This window comes from Brassica oleracea, chromosome C5, assembly GCF_000695525.1.
Source record: "Brassica oleracea var. oleracea cultivar TO1000 chromosome C5, BOL, whole genome shotgun sequence".
NCBI classification, from domain to species: domain Eukaryota; kingdom Viridiplantae; phylum Streptophyta; class Magnoliopsida; order Brassicales; family Brassicaceae; genus Brassica; species Brassica oleracea.
The window spans coordinates 29353874-29380761 of NC_027752.1; the positions used below are offsets into that span (position 1 = coordinate 29353874).

Here is a 26888-nt window from a genome sequence, read left to right on the forward strand (position 1 = left end):
AGTAGGTATTTTAATATCACATGTCGTTCACCTATTTTAAAGTCAAAGTCGATATTTGATTGGACGGTGATATGTTTATAAGTCGGTCAATACACGGAGAAAAGATATGGTCGAATAAATAAATGGAATAATATATCATCATTGAGTAGAAAAATATACAAACCCTCGCGGAATAGGATAGCACTAAAAAAGTTTTTGTCACAAATATAGTCTTTAAAAATAAAAATAACTAAAATAACATTTAATATTTTATTAAAAGAGATAAATATACACTTATACCCCAAAGGTAAATTAATTTAGACATTACGGTTTAGAGTTAAGGGGTGGAGTTTAGGATTTAGAGTTTAGGATTTAGGGTTTAGAGTTAAGGGGTGGAGTTTAGAATTTAGGATTTAGGGTTTAGGGTTTAGAGTTTAAGGCTTAAGATTTAGGTTTTAAGGTTTAGAGTTGGGGAGTGGAATTTTGGGATAAGATTTCAAATTTTGAAAAATAAAAAAAAATTAAAATTTTCAAAAGATAAAACGCTATTTTGGTCATTTTAGTTATTGAAGATTGTTTTTGTGACATAAATTTAGAAATGTCCTATTTTGGATATTTGGCCTTGCTGAATTATTTAATTGTAAATTTGTAATGTAACGGGACAAACATAATAAAATAACGTGTGTAGACTGATAAGGACCATGATTAGATTGTGAAGCGAAGGGGATAACTATAGAAATAAATAACAGTATTTTAAATTGCATAGAGATCTACATTGTATTTACTGATTATTAATGAATGAAGTTTTAGTGATTTTGCAAATGATTTTGTTTACTAGTTGGGAGATTTTTAGATGATTTTTAAATAGTAAATATAAAAAATTGAAAATATTTAAACAATAAAAATATTTAAAATAAATTTCTAATGTAAAATATTTTGGCGGCAAAATATATAGATTGTGTATTCCAACAGTACATTTATTATAACGGTTATTCAAAATTTTGTCGGGGTTTTTAACGGTTGTTGTTTTCCTATATCATAAATAGTATATTTTGTAACATTTTTATTATTTAATTTATATATATGGATTATCATAAATAAAAGGAAATAAAATATTATTTCTATTTCTATTTAACTTTTTTTATGTTGGATATTTAATCTATTAATTTAAAGTCGTATTTAAAATTTATTGTTGTATGTTTAATATTAATTAAACATGTTGTGACTTAACATAAAAATGCACTTTATATACAAGTTTATATGGTAGTCAATATACTTAAACTAAAAAAACTTATAATTATACCATCGTTTATAACTTCCATTAACCAAAATCGCAAACAAATCGATTTTTTTATGTTTATTTAATATAATAGGCGGGAACTACAAATCTACATGCGGTATGTCATAAATGTTCCTTAAATATCTCAATTATATTAATATTTTATAATCGATTTCTAAACAATATAAAAATATAAACCCTAACCAAACTAGTATTGGTACAATATTCCGGATGATTAGTTGATGAACTTATGATAATATTGTACACTTGATTTTAAGACGATATACAAATTTTAAAACTAACAAATCAAAACAACTTATTTTAAACGATATAAAAATCTTTAAGCTAACAAATCAAAACAACATATCTTTCAAACAATTACCAAACTTATAAACAATATATGATTAAAGAATAATTTGATTCTTTCTTTCACCATAGTATATCTAAAAATAACTAATCATCCGGAACAAGCTAACAAACAATATATTTTGTCCCTAAAAAGTATAATGAATATGTATATCATCGAACAATCTAACAAATAACAAGCAACATATTTTGTTCTTAAAGGCAATAAAATAAATACAGCTTCTCGGATTATAACTTCACCAAAAGCTCTCATATGACTTTAAAAGATCAAAACATTAAAAATGACAATGGTTTCTCCTAACGAGATAATTTTTTTGAAAGATCTCAAACCATACAAAACTGCATGGTGAATAGAGATTAAAGTTATCTATTCATGGGTTCAAACACACAACTTTCGGTAGCGATTCTTTGGAACTTTAGCAGATCAAAGTGTAAGTTTCATTATTAGTTTTTTATGTATTGTTCTTATTCCAAGTTAAATATTTCCTATAAAACGTATCTAAGTTTTTTTGTATATTGTTTATCTGTTATTAACCATAATGAGTTTATTAGGGTGTTAAGATATACTGCTCATGCAAAAAAATCTTTATACCTCACGTAAAGAAGCATCTTCAGGTTGGCATATGGAAGATTATTGATGAATTATCAGCTGCATCAGCTATTCGGAAACTACAGACCTACAAGCCATAATTATAAGCTTAACTTCACCAACAATACTACAGTCACCGATTCATCTGTCAAACTTGATGATAATTTTTTATCATACACCATTTGAATCTATTTTTAGTGGAAGTTTGAAAGCAATTTTTCTAATTAGCAATATATTTTATAGCATAATCATTGTAAAACATATATGTTTTGCTAATCTCTAACATTTGGCAATTATATATGTTATCAGTGAAGCTATTAATATTGGAGATCTTCAAATTTTTCACGTACATGGTAAAGAAAGTAAAAAAAAAATCAGCTATCTTTAAGAGACAAAAGTAATATTAAATCCTTATCTATTTTGAAGTCGTATATATCTTTTTGAAAATCCATCTTATTATTGTTGGATATGGATATCTGCAGTGATCAAAATGTGTCATGTTGTCCATAGAGTCATTTTGCTAAAAAAAAGTCTTAATTGATTACCAAAAATCTAAAGAAACTAAATTCATGACTTTGGTGAGATTTGCTAAAATAAATGTTTACAAAAGTAAAAGAATTTTGTATGTGAGCTATAATTAATTAGGCTAAATAATTAATTATGTGATCATTCATCTATAAATGATGTCGTTTATAAATATTTGCAGGGAAATTCCAAATAACAAATGCATTTGACATATCCAATGTGATCATAAACCCTCAAGGATCTGATGTTGAAGAGTTTCTCAAAATATAAGTTAATAAATTTTGTATTGCAAATGTTGTTTGTTAGTTTTAAGTGATACTGATTTTGTCATCTGAAATATTACAGACCATCTAGTAATAATTTGGCTCTAACAAGTTTGAGTGACGAAGATTTGAAAATTGTTAAGAGATACAAAAAAGACCACTAGAGGCATTGTCCAGAAATATCAATATCAAAAATCCTAATGACTAATAAAATATTTTAAAACATTTAGTGATAAACACATATAATACTTAGACATCTTTCAAAAAATTTACCAAGATTTGTTTTAGTGCAAGTCCATCTTTTTATATATATTTCCAAAAAGCCTTAGCCCTTTACAAAAAAGAGGGCCAAAATTTTTTTACTAGAATATTATGTATGTTGGACTCAATTTCGGTCAACACTTTGATCGGGCCTGGATGATTCAGGCAGTGCGACCTACGAAAAAGCCCAATCCATGCTAGTGAGTCCTGATCGATTTGAAGAGCCGAAGATCGCGGGGAAGTTGAGAGAAATTCGAGATCGATTGGTTATAAAAGGAGATCGTCAGAAACAAGGAAAGGGACGGAGAGAAAACCCTAGAGAGAGCTTAACACACATCGACCTCATTTCACTTCGCTTTAAGTCTTTTCTCTTATGGATTTCATTTGTAATATTGGATCTCGTTTCTCTTATTGTATTCAGTCTTATTCATCAATAAAATTCATCTTTGCCTACTGAAATCTGATTACATATTGTTTCCCACATCATCCTCTCTTCTCCAGATTAAACTTTTGATCACTATTAAATACTTAGTGTAGATTTTAGGATCTATAATGTCTATAAAAAGAGAAATGCATTATTAAGACAACCATTTGTAGAGTAAACGGTAATTAGGGTTGGTATTATATTGCATGTATGTCTTGCAACAATAAGAAGGTTACGAAAATAACAAAGAAAAATCTGAATTTAAATGATTCAGTCAAACTTTGTGGTTCGTGATTATTGCCATTCTAATGTCACCAATGTTGCACCAAAATAAGTATTAAGTAAACATAAATATCTTTTTTCAAAACTTTTCATTTACATTTTTAGATATTTTATTTTGTCCACTAGATTCAAGCTCCATCTATTCATTAAGGAGGACAATGACGAGACTAGATAATGTTGCACAACCTTTTTAAATAGGAAAAATTCCTTAAAAACACACAAACTAATTTTCATTTCCTAATAAAATACACAATTATTTTGGATCCTCGTTTAATACATGAACTCATTTTTGTTTTCTATTAAATACACAAAATTTTAAAATTTGTAAATTTTATACGTCGCTTTAGACGCCCTGTTTAACAGAAGTGATGATGAATTTAATGTTTAACCAAACATGTGGTTAAAAATACATGAACTAATTTTCATTTTCTCATAAAATATATGAACTATTTTGGATCTCCATTTAATGCACAAACTAATTTTTGTATCCATTAAATATACAAATTTTTGAAATTTACAGATTTTACACATTGATTTAGATGACATCAACTATGTTTAACAGAAGTGAAGATGATATTAGTGTTTAATTTTTGTATCCACTAAATACACAAACTTTTAAAATTTACAGATTTTACACAGTGATTTAGACGACATCAACTGTGTTTAAGCGAAGACAACATTAGTGTTTAATTAAACACATATAAACTATGAAAAGCACGCTCACCCTCAGCCAAAAAAATCAAATCAATTGAGCTGTAATTCAATTTATAATTCAAGTTAGTTTCAATGCGAGTTAGGAACCCTAATATGTATTAACTTCTCTTATTCTCCAAATGTTCTTTCTTCTTCTTCTTCACTTTGATTTTCCTTTATATCGTTTCGAAGTGTAGTCGATTTCCATATCGTGAAAAAGGACGAAAATGAGGTAATTTCCAAACGATTTTCTGGTTTTGGAATTAGTTTAATGTTATGCGTTTCTGATTTTTATTCTTCACTTTGATTGCAATGATAATGAGTCAATTAAAATTAATTTACACTATGGAAGCATAACGGACAAGAAAGCTAACAATATAATCTATATGAGAGGATTTTTAAGAATTTTAAGTGAAAGGTAACATCGTTTTCACTTCTGTTAAACACAGTTGACGTCATCTAAACCAATCTTGTCTAGTGGTTCCCCTACCAGATCAAGCGGAACCTCGAATCCATTCACTTTTCGTTTCCGGTATATGAAACCTGATCTCAACACAACTCCTACAAGAACAAGAACAAGGAGTTAAGAGATCATAAAAAAACACAAGGTGGGTTTCTGATAAGAAGGTGGCTTGAATCTATTGATTTACCGGAGTTATGTATTTGGATAGAAGTTCTGCCTCTGCATTACGTTTTTCGGTGAAATAACCGCTGGATAGAACAACTGGCGAAAGATTGTAGTCGTGAACAGTGAGCAAGACAAACTTAAGAACCCATGCACACACGATAAGAGATGTCTGAAATGAAACACAACGAAGATGATGACTAGAAGTTTTTAGCTTGTTCTCCATTTCCAAAACCACCAATGGTGGAAACTATAACAGTAGCACCGAGAAGTACTTCATTCCAATTCAAATAGAAAACATCACCTAACAAAAAAAAACTCAGACACATTAAGAAACCAAACTTGGATTCGTTTATATGAATAGTATAATGAAAGAGAAGTGGTTACCAGTAACCCATGTAACCTGATCCAACCATGAATCTTGGAAGTTGGGATGACCAGACTTAAAGAATCAACAGAGGTTGATAGCTCAAAAAGTGAAGATTTTGTTACACACTAGTGTTGATACTCTCTTTCTTTTACTTGCTGACACTTAAAACCTCGATTCTGTTGGAGATTGCTGCTTTGCAGATAGCTGAGCCAACGAAACCATTTCCTCCAAGAAGTACAACCTAAACAAGACAAGAAATGCCATCTTAACTAAGACATGAAATGTTATAATGTCTTCTCCCTTAGTACCCTTTCAGATTTGATATCCGCCACAATATCAATCGAAGCTTCATCATAACTGCACTTAACACAAGACAAGACTTAAATAACATATAAACACAACAAGCACAAAAAAAGAGCTTTATTTCACAATATAATGAAAGTGTGACGTCTCTTTAGTACATCCTTAATAGCTTTCTAAAGAGAAATTTGATCAATTTCTCATCTTTTTGATTTGAGGGATTCAGAGTCTCTAGCTAGTTTTGTGAATTTAATTACATACTACTACAAAGGATGGTAACTGTCAAGCCTCCCATTGTCCAAAATTATCAATTATTGCATAGAGTTAATGAAACTCAATGAACAAATGTAGTTTACAGAGAGAGTGATGAGAGAGAACGAGGACGAAATAAAGCAGATGGGAGAAGTGAAATAGCCGGAAAAATGAAAAATGAAGTCATTGTTCTGACAAAAGTAACAACTGAACTTATTTGAACAGAAAGTTGTATCTGAAAATCGCCGGAGAAGACTGTAGAAGCAAGAAGAACTACGCGGTGGAAATGAAGCGAGAAAAATATATTTATTTTTTATTTGGTTTAAAGGATCTATTGGCTAGTTCAGATGGGTGTTCATTAATAAGGCCCAAAATATTTAAATCGGCCCGTTTGTAAAGCGAAGCCATTACGAGAGGTTCGTTAAGAGTGTCAAGTCTCGTGAAGACGAAGACGAAAGCAGTAGTAGGACAGAAGAAGAAGAAGATTAGGAGATCTGTATTCGATCATTGAGAAGAATGGTGAAATCGACAAGTAAGGATGCTCAGGATCTGTTCCGATCTATTCACTCCGCTTATTCCGCTACTCCGACTAATCTCAAGGTTCGCCAATCGCCATTGTTGAATTTCCCTTCCCTTTTTGCGCATCCTTCTTCGTCTTTATGGAACTTGTTTTCTTTTCTTTCTTTTTTTTTGCAGATCATCGACTTGTATGTTGTATTCGCCGTCTTCACTGCTTTGATTCAGGTACGCTTATCTATGGCTTATAAATCTACGATGGCTTATAGATCTACGATTCTCGAGTCGATCTGTTGGAATTTTTCAGGTCTCAAAAGTCTACGATGGCTTATAGATCTACGATTCTCGAGTCGATCTGTTGGAATCTTTCATAGTCATCTAGTGCAAATTCCCTAAAATCTTTACGTGATTTTTTGTTCTTGACATCACATGATTTATATTTAGATATTGTTGTGTGTACACACAAATATGAAATATGACTTCTTTAAACCAAGAAAAGGCTAGAAACAAGTACGGACGAAGGAAGTAAGGAAGAAAAAACAAGATACATGAACTTTTAATCTGGTCTTCAAAATGTTGAAAAAAAAGAAAATTTGGTCTTCTTGACTCTACATTATTATTATTTTTTTTTTTTGACATCAAATGCATTCTTCTTGACTCTACATATATCCACATTTTAGTATTTAAAAATTGTTAAGTGTCCCCTCCCATTTAAAATGTTTATGAAGTGTTTAAAGAAGATAGATTTTAGAATTTTATATGCATTTTCTTTTAAATACTAACTGTTTATTGTTTATAAATGTATAAAATAATTAAATTGAATAATTTTTTGATTTAATTTATTGAAAATAGTTAATCAAAGAAAAATGCATTTATAATTAATTTCAATGTTTATATCTGAAAATTATTTTTATAAAATATAGAGTATTAAATATGTGAAGTCTTGTGCACAAAAAAAATGTGGTCTTTAGATAAATAAATGGATATGGTCATGGATGAGTTTAGAATAGATGGTGGAACATGTGTCCATGGCTTGACTATTCATCGTCACCGGTTTTTTCTTCAGTTCCTCGTAGAGAAAAAGATTAAGACAAAACAATGGTAAAGAACACGATGAATAGACGTGATTTTTATTTGAAAATCGTCGATAATGAAAGTGGATAGAATTTTTTGTTCGACACGAAATGAAAAGAGAAGAGATGAATTAGGTTGATTAAAATATTTTTTATATTTACCTTAGGAGTTAAAAATGAAAATGGATAGAGTTTATTGTTTTACGTTTTTGTTCGACAAGTTAAAAGATATATTAGACATTTTGACAAAAGAAAGTACTCTACGTGCTCAAAATATGTCATAGCGTATATAGATGTATGTCGCAATGTAATTTTCTCTATTTTCATATACACACTAAATAGAGGAAAAGAAAAGGGGGGAAGGAAGAGGAGTCCTGGTGGGGGATAAATAAAAAAAAAAAAAGTGAGGAAGCGATCTCCTTCACACACACGCCCTCTCTCTCTCTCTCACTGCTTCGTCCAAAATCACGTTTTAATGACTCTCACATTTTACTCCTCCGCCGCAACCGTTGCTTCCTCGCCTAGGGTTCCGTTTCACCCTCTCGCTTCTCCGGCTCGTCGCGGCTTCGTGTCCTTCAGATTAACCGCCAAGAAGCTGCCTCTTCGTTCACATGGCGCATCGTCGCTGAGTGTGAGAGCGATGTCCGAGCTCGTTCAGGATAAGGAATCTGTCGTCGCGGCTAGCACTTCTTTCACTGAGAGTAGTAATACGAGGGCGAGTGAGCTCAACCATTCCCGTACCTTCTTGGATGCGCGAACTGAAGAAGGTTAGTCTTCTTCTTCTCCGAGGAACTTGAATGTACTCCTTAGTTCTTAATACGAAATCGAAAGCTTTGGAGGTTGTACATTCTGGTGATTGCTTGTGCTCAGAGTATCCGAATCCTTTATCTTATCGCAGATTGCAATACCTTACAGAAGTACAATCGAAATCGTATTTCTTGAATTGTGCTTCTGATCTAGCTCCATTCTTGATATATAATGGCTTGATGCATAGACACTGAGTTATGCAATCCAAGAAATGCCTAATAAATGTTTGATAGCGTAGGAGAGTCTCTGGATCTGTAACAGTGCCTGCATTTTCATTTGCAGATCTTATTTCTGGTATAAACAAGGAAAAAGAAGCTGGAAGGTTGCCTCCCAATGTTGCATCAGGGATGGAAGAATTGTATTGGAACTACAAAAATGCCGTAAATGAATTTGCTTCTTTTTTTTTTTATCACTCATTAGTCTGTGCAGATAGGTTTGCTTGGTTTGAAGAACTGAACTTTTCATGTCAATAGGTTTTAAGTAGCGGAGCTCCAGGGGCAGATAAGACTGTTATATCAAACATGTCTGTTGCTTTCGATCGCATGCTTCTTGGTGTCGAGGTACTTCTTTTCCATCAATCTTGGAGAAAATCATCTGACTTCTATGTTACTTGATTTTCCTTTGCTGTTAAATATTTCAGGATCCTTATACTTTTAATCCGTATCATAAAGCTGTGAGAGAACCATTTGACTACTACCAGTTTGTCCATATGTACATCAGTCCCCTTATTGATTTCAAGTACGCTGGAATCTGCACTCTTATTTGTTCTTATTCGTTTGATTAGTGGATCTTCTACCAACGGCCTTTAAAATGTATTTGTTGTGCAGAAACTCTTACGTTGGAAATGTTTCTATTTTCTCCGAGCTGGAAGATAAGCTTCGGCAGGTCCTCTTCCCTCTCTCTCTCTCTCTCTCTCTCTCTTGTGCACTAGTGTACAGACTTGAAGTTTTTTAACGCCTTTTGCTTCCATCAACAGTTGACTTCTTTTCTTTTAGGACTATAACGTTTAACTGGTTGATATCAGGGACACAATGTCGTGTTAATATCAAATCATCAAAGTGAAGCTGATCCAGCTGTCATTTCCTTGTTACTTGAAGCGCAATGTCCATACATAGGCGAGAACATTGTAAGCTTCGAGCCTTGTTCTGAGCTATACGTTACTATCTCTGTACTTATCCCTTTTTTGTGTGTGGCTGCAGAAATGTGTGGCTGGTGATCGAGTCATCACTGATCCTCTTTGTAAGCCGTTTAGTATGGGAAGGTACCGTATCACAACCTTTCTTTTGACAATGGTATGCTACCTTATGGGCTGAACTGTAATATAAGCAACCTTGTAAGACTTCCGGGATTCCTTCTGCTTTCAGGAATCTCATATGTGTCTACTCGAAAAAGCACATGAACGATGATCCTGAGCTTGTTGATATGAAACGAAAAGCAAACACACGAAGCTTAAAGGAGATGGCTACATTGCTAAGGTTAGAGGAAGTATAATAGAAATTTTTTTATTACTTTTGTAAAGACTCAGAAAATAAAGGAATTAGGTTGATGTTATTCTCCTAATGTAGCATGAACCACACTGTAGGTCTGGCTCCCAACTAATATGGATTGCACCAAGCGGTGGAAGGGACCGCCCGGATCCTTCTACTGGGGAATGGTTTCCTGTAAGTTAACCTAATGGAATGCACAGATCTTATCTGTGTCTGGTGAATATCATAGAGACACTGATGTATAAAAACAACTGTTCAGGCACCCTTTGATGCTTCTTCGGTGGACAACATGAGAAGACTAGTTGAACATTCTGGTGCTCCTGGACATATCTATCCAATGTCTTTGCTTTGCTATGACATAATGCCTCCTCCACCCAAAGTATTGCTACTCTTTTTCTTCTTCTCTGCTTTACTTCCCTCTCATCACCTAACTCACTGTGAATCTACAGGTTGAGAAAGAAATTGGAGAGAAAAGATTAGTTGGGTACCATGGTACCGGACTATCAATTGCTCCTGAAATCAGCTTCTCAGATGTAACGGCAGACTGCAGCAACCCGAATGAGGTTTTGTCTGTTTACTTTAAAATCAGCAAATGTATTAATCTAGTTTCTCCAAGTCCATTGTGCATCTCATCATTCATGGATATATTTGCTTGGTATATGGCAGGCGAAAGAAGCATACAGCCAAGCTCTGTACAAGTCGGTGGATGAACAATACAAGACTCTGAACTCTGCAATCAATCACAGAAGAGGAATAGAAGCATCAACTTCAACAGTATCTTTGTCACAACCCTGGAATTAAGCTCTCAAGTTGTTCGGGTAACACTTTCTAAACACCTTTCGTCTCAAAAGTTTGTAATTATGTACATCATATAAGAAAGTTCCCCAGACAAGGTTGTTCCTGTATCTGCAGGATACACAAACAAATGCAGATATAATCACACGTTGTCGTAAGGGAAGTTACTTCACTATCTTCAGAAAATATATTACGAAGCCTCTCTCCCTGATGAAACAAAGAAACAGTTACCATCTTGGTTTCTAACGTGGGAACAAAAGTTGGGTTTGTGTACATATGAATAGTGAGAGACGACATGCACTCTTCCTAGGCTCATTTTAGATCATCACATATACTTTCTTCATATGTAATATTCTTTTTTTTTTCTGCTCTCGACTATATTGAGCCTGATGAATAATTCATTTTTTTTTTTTGCTTCCTTCCTACTCATGCGTTATGATCTTATTCCAACTTAAAATTTCTGGTATAGATATCTGGGCTTTTGAACAAAAAAAAAAAAAAAAGATATCTGGGCTTTTGTAGTGATCGATCGGTAAACTGCCAAATATGCTTCTGCAGTTTTTCTAACTCAGTTATTCAAAAGGAACTTTATCTGTTCAATTATTCCACCATCTTGACCAAAACCAACTTAAAAAATCTATATTGACTTCTTGCAATTTGATTATTATTCATATTTGCCATTCACTATTTTGTTGTGATCTTAATAATAACTTCATAGACCGCGTAGAGGGAGTGTGTTGTACTATCAGTGAATTGCCAAGTTGACAGAGTGGGACTGTCTGGTCTGGTTTGGATCTTATGTCACAATATAACCTTCAAGCTTCTGTCTCTGTATCACGTGTCCGTTTTCTGTTTTCTTCTTTCCACTATCCTCTCTCACTTTCTGATTTTCAGAAACAAACATTCAAGCTTAAAAAAGCAAAAAAAATCAGTGAGGTATTAAAGTTTATTATTATCTTATTCTTTACCATTAGTTTACATTATGGCAGTGGCTGGCGATATTACTACGACTATTCAAGATTGGATTCTGTTCATCTGAGTAATTTACAGATTAGAAAAAGGAAAAGCGGCAGCAACACCACTCAAAATTTTATCATCTGCCTGTTTTAGTCAACAATTAACACTTTCTTCACAGTTAATTAGTGGTCAAATTATTTAATATATCTTCAAAAACAAAGCTTACTTACTTGACAAACTCCTCATCATTATAATCATTCCGTTTTTCTCTCAAGATGATGTGATATTCGGCTATCTTTTTGTAGTGTGAAAATGATATGAGGATTTAATAGAATTGTGTGTGATCAATGTGTTTCTTCTTTTCCTTTATTTTCTGCATATAGATATGCCAAATTTTTTGATTTGAAACCGTACCTTATTCTGCTTCTTTGTCGTTCTTCTTTTATTTAAACTCAAACGCATATGTCTTTATCAAATCGAAGATGGAGCTATATTCAGGCTGATCGTTTGATGTTTTTATAAACTAACTAGTGCTCTCTGTGTTTCTTTACATAAGATAGTTCAGTGATTCGTTTTATTTAGATTTTTCATATTTATATACAAAATCTTATTAATTTTACTATTTTGACCATTTGGGTTATACAATATATTTTGTTAGTTTAAGATGTTAACTAATAACTAGATAATAGTATATTATGTGAAGCATATTAACTGATATTATAGAGAATTTGATTTATAAATTTGGATGATGTTTTCAATTTATAATGCAATATTAGTTAGTTTCAATACAATTATATTATATAACATTAATATTACTTAGATTTTTAAAGAAAAGTATTAAATGATGTCTCAGACTCTCAGGTTAGAAAAAACAAATTAAATATTTTTTTATCTATGTAAAAACCTATGTATATTGTAATATGAGTGTGTATTTAAATAGAAAAGAAACATATAGTATTTATGGGCGAATTTACCATTTTAATGCTAAATATACTAATCAAAATTGCCATTCAACGGCTTACAAAATTATGCTAAATACTTTCGTTAAATTAGTCTAGGAATCCCATGATTCTAATCATTTTACCGTTCTGATCTACTATTCTCCTGAACAATTAAATTGTGATGGTAAGTGAAAGTTACTGTTGTTTTCACTTTTCTCAGCTTGATATCCACGTACAGTTATCACGAGTACAATCACCTCTTTCGCGTCAACCTCAAGAATCAAAAGTGGTTCTTTTATTTTCCTTTTTAGTTTTTGTAAGCAAGATTACAAATTTTTTTTTAATTCTCGAAAAATGCCAAAGGAAACTGTTTGTAAATTGCATCTAAATAAGTAAAGAAAATGCTCTGTGCTAGTAATTTCCGTTGGCTAAAAATGTAAATCCATGAGTCCGAATGTCAACATACGAAAAAACTGTTGCGGTGTGGTATTAATAGTAACATAAACATATATATATATATATATATATATATATATATAGATTTTTCTTTTTTTGGTAAACAAATTTTATTACTGCTAACTATGGTGCAATGCAGTTTGTAATATTCAAACTCTATATTTCTGTGCAAACAAACTAGTTTATTTATTTATATGCATTACAATTGGATTTAACTCTTAGAGTTTCTTTTCTTTTTCGTTTTCATGTGTAACTTAGTTGATGTTGTTTTATGAGAAGTTAAGTCTTGCCATGAAATCTAACTGCAGATGGCAAGAAATTTTTTGGAGAAAACCAAGAAATTTTTTGGAGAAAATCATAACAATAAATATAGAATCCTAATAGTAACAAAAACATATAAATAAATAGATATATTAGAAAATTTTGTTACTATTAACTATGGTGTGATAAGGTTTGTAACATTTGGACTCTATATTTTTGTGAAAACAAACTAGCTTATTTATTTACAACTAGATTTAACTCTAGATTCTCTTTTTCGTTTTTATGTGAACTTAAGTAGTTGATGCTGTTTTATGAGAAGTTAGTCTTGCGATGAAATCATAACCACGAATGGCATGAGAAATTTTGTGAATGAATCCCACCCACCCCATCTATTTGTCTCATATTAATGTCTGTACACTTTTATTGTTAGTTTCTTGATTAAACGCGATTGGCATCGCACGTGCCTCTCGAATAGTGTCACATTCACATACCATGTTTATTTATTTTTTAGTTCTTGTCAGTTTTAAATTTGGGAATAATTATTTACTCGTTTATCGATCGGTTTTAAATCGTTCGTGTCCTTCGCAGATTTTTCTTGAAAAAATAATATACAGATGCATCGATGTTGGAATCCACGACGTAAAACGTCAAAACCTTCACAGGCAAACGATTTTATTATTCAATATGAACACAGATTAAAAAAAATTGTCCATAGTTGGCCTTATTCGAATATACATACACGCAATGTAAGCTACTACTATAATTCACCCTCTTTCTATATAGATTCTGATTTGACCTTTTTGCTAAAAAGTTAAGCAAATATTCACTTATTCAATCGCTAGTCGTGAATAGCTAAAGAAAATGAAATAATTTGTTTTATTGTTTTCTGATGCCAAACTATGAACCTTGTGTTTATTCACGTTTACATGAGTCATCTTTTATATTACAAGAGTTTTATGTCAAGTAACCTAGATAACAGAGAAAATGAAATATACAATATTTGGAGAATATCTACTTTGATAAGGAGATATCGTAATACTCTCTCTCAAGTTGGAGCGTGGAGTCACAAACGCCTAACTTGCCAAATAAATAAGAAAATTGATGTCGTCCGAGAGCTTTAGTGAGTAAATCCGCAAGTTGTTTCGTTGTACTGACATGAGATGTGACAATGTTGCCAGATTTGATTTCATCTCGTATGAAATGACAATCTTTCTCAATATGTTTCGTACGCTCATGAAAGACAGGATTTGCCGCAATATGCAAAGCATATTTACTATCACAGTTAAGCTTCATGGGAGTCTTGTGAGAAATGCCGATTGATTCAAGAAGCTCTTTAATCCACATAAGTTCTTGAACAGCGGCAGTCATAGCTCGATACTCTGCTTCGGCAGAAGAAAGCGACACTATATCTTGCTTTTTCGTCTTCCACGAAACAGGTGAGTGGCCGAGAAGGACTATATAGCAGCTGAGAGATTGTCTTGAAGTAGGACATGATGCCCAGTCAGAGTCGCAGTAGGCTGTGAGTTGAAGATCAGAGATAGATGAAAGTAGCACACCTTGGCCCGAACAGCCTTTAAGATATCGAACAACCCGCAAAGCTGCATCCCAATGAGCCTGTCGTGGAGCTTGCATGAACTGAGCTAAGATATTAACACAATAACTTAGTTCTGGACGAGTTATAGCAAGGTAGACTAGTCGACCAACCAACCGCCTATATCTTGATGGATTTAAATAGAAAGGACTTTTGTCGGATGGTAGCCGGTGATTTTGTTCGATTGGTGTATCAAATGGACGAGAACCCGTTAGACCACACTCAGCTATAATGTCAAGACAATATTTCCTTTGCGAGAGATATATGCCATCAGGTCCACGAGCGACTTCAATGCCCAAAAAATACTTGAGCTGACCCAAATCTTTCATACGGAAACAAGAATGAAGATAGTCTTTGAACTGAGTTATCATTGAAGAGTCATTGCCAATGATGACCAAATCATCAACATATATGAGTATGTGAAGAACAGTCTTTCCGGCACTGAACAAATCCATATTTAAGTAACGCAGTTGAGAGTTTGGAAAACCAACAGCGAGGTGCTTGGCGTAACCCATATAATGACTTGTGTAGCTTACAAACAAGAGAAGGATCCGAAGGCTGAAAACCAGGTGGAGGTTTCATGTAAATTTCTTCTTCAAGATCACCATGTAAGAAAGCATTGTGGACATCCATTTGATGAAGTTCCCAATTTTTATCAGCAGCAACTTCAAGAAGAATTCGAATTGTATTCATCTTGACAACGGGAGCAAACGTTTCATCATAATCGATTCCTTATTCTTGATGATTTCCCATGACTACCAGCCTGGATTTATGGCGCTCTATAGTTCCGTCAGCATTGTATTTAATCTTGTAAACCCATTTGGATGTAAGAGCTTTCTTTCCAGGAGGAAGTTTAGTAAGCGACCAAGTGTGATTTATCTCAAGTGCATCAACTTCATAGCCCATTGATTTTCGCCAGACTTCAAACTGAACAGCATTTTTGAAATAAAGTGGTTCCGTATTGAGGGTAATATTAGCTAAAAACGCTGCATGTTTACTGGAAAACCGTTCACAATTGACAAAGTTAGCGATAGGATAAAGACATGTACCTGAAGAGGCCGATGCAGAGCTTGTGTCGTCGAGAACATGGTTGATTTCGCAGGAGGCAGAGTAGGTAACGTAAGGCTTAAGACGTGTTGACGGTTCCTTTTGTCTCATGCCTCGACCTAGTTCTTCTGTTATAGGAGCAACTGGGACTACTGGAGCAGCTGGAACTGTATTTACATGAGATTCATTAGGTGATGTTTCCGTGGGGGCATTACTTTCCATCGTGGTAGTGGCCATCGGAGGAGAGGTAATAGTCGTGTCTGCAGAGCTCCCCCTGAAATCAATATCAGGTGAAGGTGGCGAGTGAGAAAACTCGTCTATTATAATAGGATTCGGTGGAGATGGTTGAGAAACAATTTCTGGAGATGGAGATGACGAACTCATGTCTGACTCTTTTGACGCATACGGAAAAAATGTCTCTTTAAAAATAACATCTCTAGAAAAAAATATAGAGTTTGTTTCAAGATCAAGGACCTTTCACCCTTTTTGTCCTTGCGGATACCCGAGGAACACACAACGCTTACTTCGTGCATCAAACTTGTTTGTCCGTGCCGTTTGACGCTTTGCAAAACATAAGCTCCCAAATATGCGAAGACTGGAGTGATGTGGTAAGGACTTGTAAAGAACTTCATAAGGTGATTTTACATCAAGGAGAGGTGTAGGAGTACGGTTAATGAGATACGCAGCGGTAAGAATACTTTCACCCCAAAACTTTGCAGGTAAATTACTTTGAAAGAGAAGAGCCCTTGCCATATTTAAAATTTGTCTATGTTTGCGTTTTGCTCTTCCATTTTGTTGAGGTGTCCCAACACAGGAGGTTTAATGAAGAATACCATTAGCAGCGAAATAAAATTTCATGCATGTGAACTCGGTTCCATTGTCACTGCGAACCATTTGTACCTTCTTTCCAAACTGGCGTTCGGTCATTGAAAAAAAATTCTTAAGGACCGAGGCAACTTCGCTCTTTGCAAGTAAGAGGTGTGTCCATACAGCCCTGGAGTGGTCGTCTACGATGGTAAGAAAATAGTAAGCACCACAAGAAGATGGAATGCTGTAGGGTCCCCAAACGTCGCAATAAATTAAAGAAAAACACTCGGCTTCTTTATTAGTACTATTGGTAAAAGAATCTCGAGTTTGTTTTGCTTGAATGCAAACATCACAAAGCTCCGTAAAATCAAAATCTTTAACATTAAAACCCTCTAAGGTAGACAAAAACAGAGACAACACTTTCTTGCTGGGATGTCCTAAGCGTTGATGCCACAAAACTGCTTCTGCCACTGATGAAGCTTTGTTTGCTCGTGCCTGAACAACCCCGCGAAGATGATAAACCCCGTTCTCTTCTTCACCTGCTCCAATCGGCATCTTCGAAGAACGGTTATGTATAACGCAAAACTTGTCAGTGAATATAGCAAAACAAGAGAGCTCTTTCAGTAAACGAGCTAGTGATATAAGTGTGCATGCCAAATCAGGAACATAAAGGACACGACTCAAAATCGTATCGCCTCCGAGATGAATTGATCCTTCTTTTGTGGCGAACGAGTGTTTACCATTTGGTAACACAACAATGCAACGAGATATATCACGAAGATTTGTTAGGAGATCCTCATCACCAGTCATGTGATGTGATGCTACCGAGTCTAAGAGAAAATCGACATTACCAGACAGTTTTTCGGAGGGAGATGAGTTGTCAGGTTTTAGCAAGTTTACTATCGCTGACCATGCTTCTTTGCTAACACCAGGAATATTTGGATATTCTGTTGCTGAGGTTGTAACCTGAGCATTATTAGCTCGAGGTGGAGCTGAACGTCCTCTGCCGCGGCCTCCTCTGCCACGACCACGTCCTCTGCCTTCATTCTGCGAGTCAAACCAGCCGTCTGGGTATCCATGTTTTGCAAAACATGTGTCGACTGTGTGGTTGGTGCGACCGCAATGTGTGCATAGTAGATTATTTCGACCTCGACCCACTGAATTTATCGCAGTCACCCCAGTTTGAACAGCAAAACTAACTGCGTTGATGCGCTCTTCTTTGCTTCTGGAAACACTGAGATGTCTTTCTTCTGCGACGAGTTCCGAATAAATTTGATCAACAGTGAGGTATTTTTCCCGAGTGAGACGTCCCAACAGATTTGTGCGAGTGGTACCAAATCTTGAAGCATCTAAACCCATGAGAAACTGATGTATCGTTTCATGATCACACCTCTTGTTGTGAGAGAGAAGGATGGAGCAGTCGATTTTGTTGCAACAACACCCGAGTGCAGGTTCATAATCATCAAGGTCATCCCAGATAACTTTGAGTTTGCCGAAATAAGATGCAATGTCTTGTCCTTCTTGACGGCATGCGATGATGTCAGCTTTTAATTCATGCACTCGAGGAGCATTACCTGCTGAGAATCGAGTTTTGAAGCTCTCCCACATAACTTGAGAATTTTCCACCACAGAGATAGCATGATGAATTTTGGGTTCAATACTTGCGTATAGCCACCCGATTAACATAGAGTTGACGGTAACCCATCTGTTGTAATCTTTCGACTCAACTGATGGTTGTTTAATAGTTCCGTCTATGAAACCAAGTTTCTGCTTGGCTCGAAGATTGTTCCTTGCAAGTTTTGCCCATCGTTCATATTTGTCTCCATTCAAAAGAATTGGAGTAAGGACGTGATGAGGATGATCCGATGGATGCAAATAGAAAGGTGATGAGGAGATCTCATCTTTGTTTGATTGAGAGGATTCGGTGGAAGTCACCATTAGAGAAGAAGATCAAAGAGAAACGATTTGCAGTCTTAGGATCAATTAGGGTGTGGCTCTGATATCATGCCAAACTTGATATGAACCTTGTGTTTATTCACGTTTACATGAGTCGTCTTTTATATTACAAGAGTTTTAGGTCAAGTAACCTAGATAACAGAGAAAAGGAAATATACAATATTTGGAGAATATCTACTTTAATAAGGAGATATCGTAATATCTGATTATGTATTTCAGATTTGAAATCAATAACTGCTTATTTCATCCGTCATTTTGATTTGCCTATCAACAATTTTACAATTGCTATTAACCAGAACTTTGGTTTCTCCCCTGCACCATTTAATTTTAAAAATAAGATTATGTATTTCAGATTTAAAGATACTTTTTTTTTTGAAACTGTAATACTCATACATTTATGTAAATAAAAAAGCAAGTATTTGATATTTTTGGATTATTCAATACCTACATAAATCACCAATTTAATATGAGTCAAAATTTGCATAACGTAATAGTTTGTTTTTTCAAATAAATTAATGTCTTTTGGACATCAGAAGGTACCATTTGTAAACTGTTTGTGTATTAAGGGAAAAGGGTAACTATCTGACAATTAATCGATTTATGCCATGTTTTCGGTGGATTAATATATATAGCGGAACAAAGGATGTTCAAAAAGTTTAGCAATGTCACAATCTCTGCCACCGTTTTTGAAAATTTGTAAAGACAGTTAAAAACATAATTATGATAATATGTTTTAATCACTATATAAAGCAAGATTTGATCAAATTAAAACTACGGCAATTAAGTGACGAGATGTTTCTTAGTCCTATTATATGTCCACTTAATTTGTCTGGGATTATTAATTGTGCCTTCCACTTTCGAGTATCTTTTTAATTTATAAACTCCTTAATAATTACCTATCATTGTTAAAAAATTTTTTTTGATAAACCTGGCTGATCCGGTCGGTCCCGGAAAGAACACACTTAATGCTACATAATGGATTAACTACCATACTACCTGATCCGAGTTTGGAATATCTTCCGACTAATACCAGAAAGCGAATCGATCATATGTTACGATCCACCGTGTAATCCACTTGGGCCGAGTAATAATAATTTAGTTTCTGAGGGAAATCGAACCTAGGAATCATTGTTAAATTTACCCTTGTGATTCAAATATGTATTAGCTAAATACAGATGCGGAAAAATTAGCATGGTAGTGCTTCAAATTTTTCTGTGTCTTATGTTGATTTTGTATTCTCGATTATATTTTATGAATCGAGTTTAGTTTAAATTAGTATAGTTATTATTGACAACAAAAAATTTGTTTAGCCTATTTCATCGGATTCTTGTTAATTTAATTTTAGGAAATTATAACGAAACCTTATTTATTTTTGCACCAAATCATTATTTTCATTCAATTTTTTTTTCGAATAAATCTATCTATCTATACCATTATTTGCAAAGTAATCTTATAATTAATTATATAATCTTATAAGATTACTCTGATCTATAATTAATTATATAATCTTATACACATAATCTTAAAGAATTTTGATCTTTAATTAACTATATAATCAAAAACAAATTTTTAGTAATAATATTATTAAAACATATTTTCAATTATAAAAGATAAAAATAAGATATAAAACAATTTAAAATAATTAAGTGGTTAAAGTCAATGTTACCATTAATAAATTATATATATAATTAATTATATAATTAAAACGATTTTTTATTAATGATATTCGAATTTTATAAATAAGAATAATTATTAGGGAAATTCTTTCAGATAGCTATTTTTAAGTTTTTGTCACAAAATAACTCTCAAGAAAGAAAATGACCAAAATAGACCTTTTTTATTTTAAAATTTTAATTTTAATTTTTTTTTTATTTTTTAACATTTGAAACCCTATCCCCAAAGCGCCACCCCTTAACTCTAAACCCTAATTCTAGATTAGTTAACCCTAGATATTTTTACCCTTTAATAAAATTTATTTTGGTAATTTTTTTCATAGAATGCTATTTTTGTGACAAAAACTTAAAAAGAGCTATCCTAGGGAATTTCTCTAATTATTATACATTGTGTTGTTATCTTAAATTTTTTTTTCAATTATTAAAGTTATAAAATAACATATAAACAATTTATAATTGAATATTAATCAACTAAAAAAATTTTGTATAAATATATTTTCTAAAATATTTTTAATATGTAAATGTTTTCTGTTACAATTTCAACACAATAATAAACATATATATTTTAATGAATTTTTTTAATGCATATATATATATATATATATATATATATATATATAATTTGATGTTTGATCTAATTTTTTTGAAAACATAAATAATAAGTTATCATGATGGTTTTTCAATTAATAAAATATAAAGTAATAAATATTTGTAAAACGATTAAGCTCACACGTACGGGCAAAAAAACTAGTGGTTATGTATTTTTGTATTCATTTTTAACGGTCTTACAGCTTTTTAAGATTTATTTTAACTAATTTTAACCGTATATATATACAAAATGACAAAAATATTTTATAGAAAGTTACAACAAATCATCATCAGAATTATCATCTATCTTATTAAAATTGAAGTACAATAAAAATAACTTTTAAAACTAATATTTATTTACAAGTAAATGCCGCTGAATAATTTATAACCCTAAATTTAAGATTTTTTCGTCTTTTCCTAATTTAATAAATCATTTCCTAATTTGATCCTAAACTAAAACAACTAATTAATTACATTTTAAATATCAATGAAAAACTACATAATCCAAACTTTTAGAACTTACTACATTTTCAAATTAAAAACCATAAAATATACCAAAATTTATTTCCAAAATAATTAATGTTAAAACATAAACCTAAAATAACTAATTAATAAACCGAAAAAACAATAAAGATATATTGATTAGTTAAACAACTATAAGACCATGAAAAAATAATTTATATATATTAATTTTATATCTAATCTGTTAAAACACTAGTACAAATATAAACTAATCCTTAAACTTGCACAATATTTAAATTCCATTAAAAATTAATTAAATCAATCTTTAATTAATGTTTGTCTTTTTTAAGAAGTAAATTATTTTCTAAAATAATTTGAGCATTAATATACCAAACAAGGTGTGCAGATACTTTTTAATTATGATTAAAAATGATCACTTTTAAAAAAAAAATTGAATTCATTCCTCTTTTAGTCCAAACAATTTCCTATAATCTAGCTTATCAATAAATGATCTTATTATATAAAGTTTGGTTCTTCAAAGTTGCTAATTAATATGATCGCGATACATAGACATTATATATTTAAGATTGTGACATGTGTTAATCTATCTCATAATTAAAAATATATATACTAAGATATTAACAAAAACGAATTTTATTAAAATCTCATTATATATATATATATATATATATATATTATTTAATAGTAATTTTCCTTTTTTTAAATCCTATTCAAAAGATAATTGCAAAAGATTATTTGATAATAATTTTTTTTCTAATATTGTGACATGTGTTTAAATAAATAATGACATGTTTTGAAAAAACTACTTTTAAAAATTATTTAATAGTAAAAACAATTTTTAAAAATATTTAGTAGTAATCTTTTTAGAAATTTTTCTTTTTCAAAATCCTAAAAAATAGATTTGAAAACAATTTATTTAATATAATTTTTATTTTCTAAACTTTTAATAAAAATATAATTATAAAAGATTATATTAAGCTTGGTTCTTCAAAATTGCTAATTAACATGATTGTGATACATGGTAGTCATATATTTAAAAATATGATATGTGTTAAACTATATCACAATCAAAAATATATATACTAAAATAATAAAAATGATTTTTCTTAAAAATTAATTATAAATATTATTTAATAGTCTGATTAATATTATTATTATTATTATTATTATTATGATTATTTTTATTATTATTTTTATTATAATGTTTGTTTCAAAAGATACTAATGATAGAGAATTATAAAAGATAAACATTAACTTTTAAGAAAAAATGTTAAACAAAAACGAATTGTAAAATGCTACAAGTACAATAATTTTTTTAATAAAAACATGAATAAAAACTAACTTTAAAATAAATAATATTACTTGATATTCCGGTCTGGTTCCCAATACCACCTCAAGCTTGAGTAATAGATCAGCCGTACGATGTTAAAAAAACAAAAAACAAAAGAATATAAATAATATTACTTTTTAAGAGCACAATTAAAATAAAATTGTAAAAGTACTCTTATTATTTTCTTATAAGTAAATAACTTTCCTTTTTTAATAGATAATTGTATATTAAAAAATTATGACAAAAAATATCTATAAATATTTCACATCTTTATTTAGGTTTAAGCTTGCACATATTATTTTTACAAAACACAATAGTATTTACCTGAAAAGTATTTACCTGAGTATTTTCTTTTAATTTCTTGATAAAACTCAACTTTTTTTTTTTTTTTTGTCATCAACTCAACTTTTTATTATCCTTATTATACATCTTATGATGGTAGAATAACTTTTAATTTTGATGTTATTGTCGTACATGAGTATGTGTAAATATGATAAATATATGTTTGTATGTATAAGACAAAATATATATATAATTAAACATAATTTTCTATTAAAACTAAAATAGTTGTATTAAAATGTAAAAGAAATAAATAATTAATTTTCTTTTTAAAAGTCTAAATAAAATGAAAACGTGAAAATAATCATATTTATATTATAATTAACTAAATTTAATTTTTAATAATTTTGTGTTAAAAAATATAAACCAAAATTAATTTCAAATATTTCACCTAATATGATTGTGATATGTGTCAATTAAAAAATTAGATTGTGAATGTGTCAATAAAAACTTTCATTATTTGAAAATAACTTGTTCTTTTCCTAAAATCTTAAATAAAAGAGATCTCTAAAATAATTTTTTTTTCTAATCTTAACCAATTAAGAATCTTAATTTTTCTTTTTTTTTTTAAATCGTGACCAGAGAAAATTTTAAAATTTTGTTTAATAGTAATTTTTACTTCAAAAATTTAATGATAAACATGATAGTAAAAATTATTTAATTAACAAGAAAAATTGTAAAAATATTAATGATATTGAAAAAACAAATTTTTAAAATTGCAACTTTTAGAAATGGTTAATATTAACTGGAAATAGTTATTTGATAGAAATTTTATTTTTTAAAATCCTAGATAAAATATAATTGTAAAAGATTATGTAATATTAATTTAATGTTCTAAAATCCAACAAAACTGTAAAATAATATTTAATAGTTCTTTTCATTTTTTATAAAAAAAAAACTAAAGAGAAGAAATTTGTATGATATTTTTAAGTCCTAACCAAAAGAGAATTGTAAAAATTTATTTGATCATATTTTTAAGAGAGTGTTTGATGATGAACATGATACTAAGAATTATTTAATTAACAAAAGAAGTGTAAAATTAGTATTAATACGAATTGTAAAAATAGCAATTTTAAAATTATTTATTAATAACTAAAAATTATTATTTGATAGCAATATTTTGTTTTTCTGAAATTCTAAAGAGAAAATAATTGTAATATGTTATATGACAGTAATTTTTTTTTTAATTTTAAACAAAATTGTGAAAGAGTATATAATATTATTTTTTTAATTTTTTAATTGTAAATAAAAGGAGATTTATAAAATAGAATGTGTTCCTTTTTTAAAAAATCCTAGCAAAATAAAATTTTAGAGACTTATTTAAGAAAACATTAAATTAGTACATAAGAACATGTATAATTTTGTCATTGATTCGATTGGTGTATTTAACTTTCATCTCTTTTTATTTTTCATTTCTTGTTTCGGTTTGTATTCAGTTTAAATGTTTATGTATAGTATTTTCTCTTATCCTTGGTATAAAGTTCATAACAACTCATCTACGCACCATGATTATAAAATATAAATATTAATTTGAACTTATAGGTGAAAACGAGTTTTAATTATAAAATAAATCTCAAACAACATATGCAAAAAAAAAAACAATCATAATACTATAATAAAATGATTTATTATTTTATGGGTTTTATTAAATTAAAACATCAAACAAAACTCGTTGCAACGCAACAAGCTCTTATCTTGTATTATATAATTTAATTAAGCTTACCCCTTAATATCTTCAACTTTTACATTCTTTCATAAAAATAAATAAAAATATATATTTTCAATTTCAGACTTTGATTATAAACGTTTTGTAATTAATCTAATAAACATATACGAAAAACATGTGAATAAAATCAGAGAGTGTCCATAATTTCTTTAGTATCATTTTTCATAATTTCAATAATATTTGGAATTAGTTTATTCATTTAAAAAACTTATAGCATAATATTTTTTTACACATCTATAGTTATATTCTCATTATCTAATAAATAAAAAATAAAAACCACAAAATAATCAATTTTAAAATATATAAATAAAATACAAATATTCTGTTTTTTTTTTTAACTTCTTCATTAGAAAGGTAAAGGCATGGAGGGAAACAATCTCACGATTACAAAGTAGAAAAGGAAACAAAGCAAAAAGCTCAACCTTAAATAAGATATACGAGCTGTTCAACAATGCTTCCCTTAAAATCCTTTGGTGAAGCCAAGCTGGTCCTCCTAAGGCCAAATAAGATTGGAAACGGCCATCTCGAAGGACACTCTTTGCAATCTCTCTTGCAATCTGATTTGAAGAATACGACTCTAATTCAAAGGCTATCGAACGGAAAAGAACACATAATGTGTCTATCTTTTGAAGGAGCACTCTGAATAGGGGCCAGTCTAAGGGCTTCTTTATTGCTTCAACGATCTCTCAAAAATCTGAACCAATCACAACATCCTGATAGCCCAGATCCTTCAAACTCTGTAAGGTCCATACCAGACATCGAAGCTCAGCAGTTGCTCTGTTCGGAGAGAAAGTGTTAGCGTCTCTGGCATGGTGGAGGACAATGCCACTCTGATCACGAACAATGAAAGCCACTCCACTATGAAGCTTTGCGTTTCTCCAATTTGCATGGATGTTGCATTTCACATAACCTGGTAAAGGTGGATCCCATTTCTTCGTTTCTTCATTCAGACCGTGTAGAATCTCAGGAGTTTGTTGCTGCATATTCAACTCCTTCCAAAGACGGGCCTCTTCAACCGCCTTTTGAATTTGAATGATCAGAGACTCCTGTGTATCAGCATACAGGATCATGTTCCTGTTTTTCCAGATCGTCCAAAGAATCCAGGGGATGGCTTGTCTCTGCGCTAACGGAACAGTCTCGTCGGACACCTTCTGAATATAAGCAGTAAGTAATTCCAGCAAGGAGAGCTGCATTTGAAAAGGGAGAGGCTAGAATCCTGCAATGGACCACGCTTCTTGTGCCATCGTGCATTTAAAAGCACAAGCTCAATATTTTCTACTGCAGACTTGCAGATTTTGCAACTTGTGTCTAAATTTAAACCTCAAGAGTTCAGCCTCTTTGTCACTGCGAGAGCACCAGACGCAGCTCACCATAGGAAGTTCCGTATCTTTGGAAGCGTTGGAACTTTCCAAATGAGTCTTTTGAGTTCCAGAACACCTGGTGATGACTCCATTTCACGTACAGCTTCAGACTCTTTCAACTTCGACGCCAAGGCATAACCACTTTTCACTGTATAAAATCCTTGTGGTGTATACACCCATATGTCCTTATCAGCAACGTTTCCAATCTGCATTTGAAGGATTCGATTGACCTCATTGACCGGAAACAGAAGCTGGAGCTTGTTCTCCTCCCATTGCCCATCACTCCCCATTAAAGATGCAACACGTAGGTTCACATCAGTGTCTCTTTGTTTGTTGATAGGTCTTCTAGGGCCGTCATCCATAATCCAGTTATGAGACCATACGTATGTTGAGCTTCCATTCCCAATGGACTTGACAAGACCTCAGTTGAGCAATTCTCTCCCAAAAATTATGCTTCTCCACGCGTAAGAAGGTCTAAAGCCTTTA

The 26888-nt window shown here is 31.4% G+C and overlaps 3 protein-coding genes across 4 annotated transcripts; 1 reads left to right on the plus strand and 2 right to left on the minus strand.

The window, feature by feature from the left end:
- Positions 1–5100: 5100 nt before the first annotated feature.
- Positions 5101–6251, minus strand: LOC106344935 (uncharacterized protein At1g32220, chloroplastic). The gene is given in 8 exon segments (XM_013784225.1): positions 5101–5222; positions 5312–5320; positions 5323–5443; positions 5445–5590; positions 5674–5728; positions 5781–5897; positions 5965–6035; positions 6218–6251. Coding segments are annotated over 8 exon segments (675 nt in total).
- Positions 6252–8163: 1912 nt separating this feature from the next.
- On the plus strand, positions 8164–11352 carry LOC106343336 (glycerol-3-phosphate acyltransferase, chloroplastic). Of its 2 annotated transcripts, none has more exons than XM_013782516.1 (13): positions 8164–8564; positions 8887–8984; positions 9078–9164; positions 9245–9342; positions 9432–9489; positions 9629–9730; positions 9804–9896; positions 9943–10079; positions 10187–10265; positions 10351–10470; positions 10541–10654; positions 10758–10909; positions 11004–11352. In XM_013782516.1, exons 1-12 carry the CDS (start codon positions 8273–8275, stop codon positions 10890–10892), a joined length of 1413 nt encoding a protein of 470 aa, XP_013637970.1. In that variant the 5' UTR covers positions 8164–8272; the 3' UTR covers positions 10893–10909; positions 11004–11352. The 2 variants fall into 2 exon arrangements, with proteins under 2 accessions (XP_013637970.1, XP_013637971.1); XM_013782517.1 differs by having other exon boundaries at positions 8166–8564; positions 9804–9865; positions 9969–10079.
- Positions 11353–19339: 7987 nt separating this feature from the next.
- Positions 19340–26234, minus strand: LOC106344936. Its single transcript, XM_013784227.1, has 3 exons — positions 25733–26234; positions 25480–25630; positions 19340–19346 (listed from the first exon to the last, which is right to left on the minus strand). Exons 1-3 carry the CDS (start codon positions 26232–26234, stop codon positions 19340–19342), a joined length of 660 nt encoding a protein of 219 aa, XP_013639681.1.
- Positions 26235–26888: the final 654 nt, after the last annotated feature.